Source organism: Gallinula chloropus (genome assembly GCF_964237585.1).
Source record: "Gallinula chloropus genome assembly, chromosome: 11".
NCBI lineage: Eukaryota > Metazoa > Chordata > Aves > Gruiformes > Rallidae > Gallinula > Gallinula chloropus.
The window spans coordinates 10,309,642-10,312,711 of record NC_140096.1 but is presented as its reverse complement, the minus strand read 5'-3'; the positions used below and the strand labels follow the sequence as shown (position 1 = coordinate 10,312,711).

Sequence of the window (3,070 nt, the reverse complement as noted above, 5' to 3'; positions counted from 1 at the left end):
GCACAATCTGAAAACAAAAAGGGAAACCTGGAGCTACTGGGAAACCTGGAGCTGGTGCTGCCAGTAAGGTTGGAGCCGCAATAGGGGCTTTGTGGTCAGTCCCCAGGACTTACAAATACCTCCCTGTGGTTACTGAGGGCTACCTGGATGTCCACCCCAGCTACTCAGGGTCACGTTGTTCCCGAAAGACACCCACAACCTAAAACTGGCCTCCCTGTTAAGGTGGTGGTGCTGTAGCTTGTCCTGTCTGTGGTGGCTGCCCGGAGCTGGGTCTCACCAGCCATGGCACCAGCGAGGCTTTGCTTGTGTTTCCTGTTTTGCTCTTGCACACAGCTGGGTTTCTGCCATCTGAAACGGCTTTTTCAGCCCCCAAAAACTCTATTTTATTTTCCTTCTCCCTCAAGCAAACAATGAAAACGTGTCCTTTCGTGGGTTTTGGGGTTTATTTGAGAGGAAGAGGAGATTTGGGGCAGAGCAAGCACCTTGGCAGCGTGTTTTCTGGCACACTGGAGGCCCCGAGGCGAGTCCCTCCGAGTTGTCTGGCGCTCTCCTTGCCCAGCGAGGGCGAAACGCCGCCTGCTCTTCCCAGAAACTCAGCACAGCTTGGAAATGTGTGTCCAATCATCAGCAAAGCTGGTTTCTATCAACCCCCCTCTGCCTACGTTTACTTACGTGGTTCCCCGAGGCTTTTCTGGGGGTTGAAGCCCTCAGTGCCTCAGCCATGGAGGAGGAAACCTCGCAGCCCCCACGCCAGCCACTGTGCAGGGGCTGGGGTGGCAACGGGGCTGCTCTGAGCCCCGAGCCAGGCTCCCCACCTCTGCAGATGGTGCTGCTGCTCTGAGAGCAGCCGTGGTGCACAGTGACACTACTTGCCAGCACTTCAAACAATACCCATGATGCTAAAATATGTGTGACCACTTTATTTCGCCCAGACTCTTAAGCTTTAAGCTTTGTAAACTCTTCTCAGTACCCAGTAAGGGCTGGAACCTTTCCTGGTTTTCAAAGCACAACTGGGAGGCTCTGGTAACATCTCAATGTGCAACCACAGGCTTTAGCACAATGCTAAACAACAACACAGGGTTCCAAATCACACAGGAGGCTCCAAAGCCAGCTATACATCCTCCTTTCTGCTGCTGCCAGCAGTGTGCCCTGAGGGATGTCCTCTGTCCTTCCTCCTCCTTGCTTGTGTCATACCCAGTCACAGTCTCTCTTCCAAGTATTCATCCTGACCCCCATGCTCCACTGAGCATCCCATAGCTCCCTGAGCCAGGCAGACTCCCTTGCTCAGCCCTGGTGCCGTTTTCAGTAGCATGAGCTGAGCTCAGTTCATGTGAAAAGTCCCTTTAATGCCGGTATGGATAGAGGTTAATAATCTCTGCTTGATATAAGTTGGTGAAGTTACGGCCTTGCAGCCTAAATCGGGTCCAGATGGTTGATTTTTTTGCAATGGAAAGAGGTTTGGTTTATCTGGAGATAATTAACTGTCCTGATCTGGAGCCTCACACAAGCTCGGTGGGTGCTGTAAGTCATTGTGGGCTGCAGGTACCTGCAGTCAGGGCTGCAGCTCCCCCTGCACTGCCTCCCTGAGCTGCGCTGAGCCCCAGCCACCTGCTTGCAACTCGGGGTTCAGAAGGATTTTAAAAAACATATAGAAGTACAGAACCAAGGGAGATGAGAGGAGCCCAACCCCAGCCAGAGCTCAGCACAGGAGAAACCCTGACGGTGGTGGTGGCTGTTGCAGGTATTGTAACAACAGTGCAATGGAGAAGGCTGTGAGGCAAACGGTTCCCAACAGCAACAACACAACCAGCAAAGCTCTTTCCATCTAAATGTCCTTCCAGGTCTGATACTGGCATCTGGTGCATGCAAGGGTAAGACAAGACTGATGCGGAGACCTAACGCAACGTTCACTCAAGCGATGAGAAGCACCTACACAGAGAGCAATGCCTGTGTCTCAAGAGATGGATTCCAGCAGCAGCTCGTCGGGTGGTATAGGAGGGATTTCCATGCTGTTTATCCGGCCAAAGAACTTGGGAAGAGACCAAAACCTAAAGCGTGGAAACCTTCTCCTCTTGGTACGAATGTCGTGGCTGGTTTCGGTGATGGAGAGGCTGTTCCCGTGGCGCATGAACCGAGCGCGCAGGGCAGCGTAGCTGTGGCGCAGCACCTGGTCCTGGAACTCGGAGGTCATGAAGTAGTAGAGGAGCGGATCCAGGCAGGAGTTGAGGCTCGCCAGGCAGAGGGAGATGGAGTGGAACTGAAGCGTCGTCCTGTGAAAGGCACAGTCCTGGATGATGTTCTCGATCACCATCATGAAGAAAGGGAAGTTGATGTGGTAGGGGGTGAAGCAGATGAAGAAGACGGCCGTGCACACCAGCACCATGCGCAAAGCCTTCTGCTTCTCACTGGTGTTCTGCAGCTGCCTTGGACACTCCCGCAGGGACTGCCACATCTTCCACGTGCAGCCCGCGATGATGGTGAAAGGGGTGACAAACCCAAAGAGCTCTGCCACCGTCACCAGCGCGATGGAGGCTCCTGTGCTCAGCTGCTTCACCTCCAGGTCTGAGAAGCACGTGTTTGTGCTGTTGGACGAGGCCGGGTTCCTCACTATGAGCAGGGGAAAGCACGCTGCCCCGACGACGAGCCAGACGGCAGCGCTGATGGCTGCATCATAGCGCCGCTTCCAGTCCTTGGCTTTGAAGGGGTGGAGGAGGAAGAGGTACCGCTGGATGCTGATGCAGGTGAGGAAGCAGATGCTGGCGTACATGTTGAGGTACTTCAGGTAGAAGCACAGCTGGCAGAGAAAACTGCTGAACGGCCAGGAGTGGTTCATGTAGTAATACATCCGCAGTGGCAGCGAGAGGACGTGAGCCAGGTCGGCCACGGCCAGGTTGATCATGAAGATGACGGCTTTGCTCTTCTTGCTGATGAAGCGGCACAGGACCCACAGGGCAATGCTGTTGGCCAGGAGGCCAGGGATGAATATGAGGGTGTATGTGGCTGCGTATAGGGTGGACTGGAAGGACATCTGGGGATCGGTGCAGTTCCTGGAGGACGCATTGCTCTCCAT

The 3,070-nt window shown here is 54.3% G+C and overlaps 1 protein-coding gene across 1 annotated transcript; it reads right to left on the bottom strand.

Moving 5' to 3' along the window:
• Positions 1–1,954: 1,954 nt before the first annotated feature.
• On the bottom strand, positions 1,955–3,070 carry LOC311195661 (putative P2Y purinoceptor 10; the record flags this gene model as incomplete). The annotated part of the gene is made up of 1 exon (XM_084269082.1): positions 1,955–3,070. The coding sequence occupies one exon, from the start codon at positions 3,068–3,070 to the stop codon at positions 1,955–1,957; it is 1,116 nt and encodes a 371-aa protein (XP_084125208.1).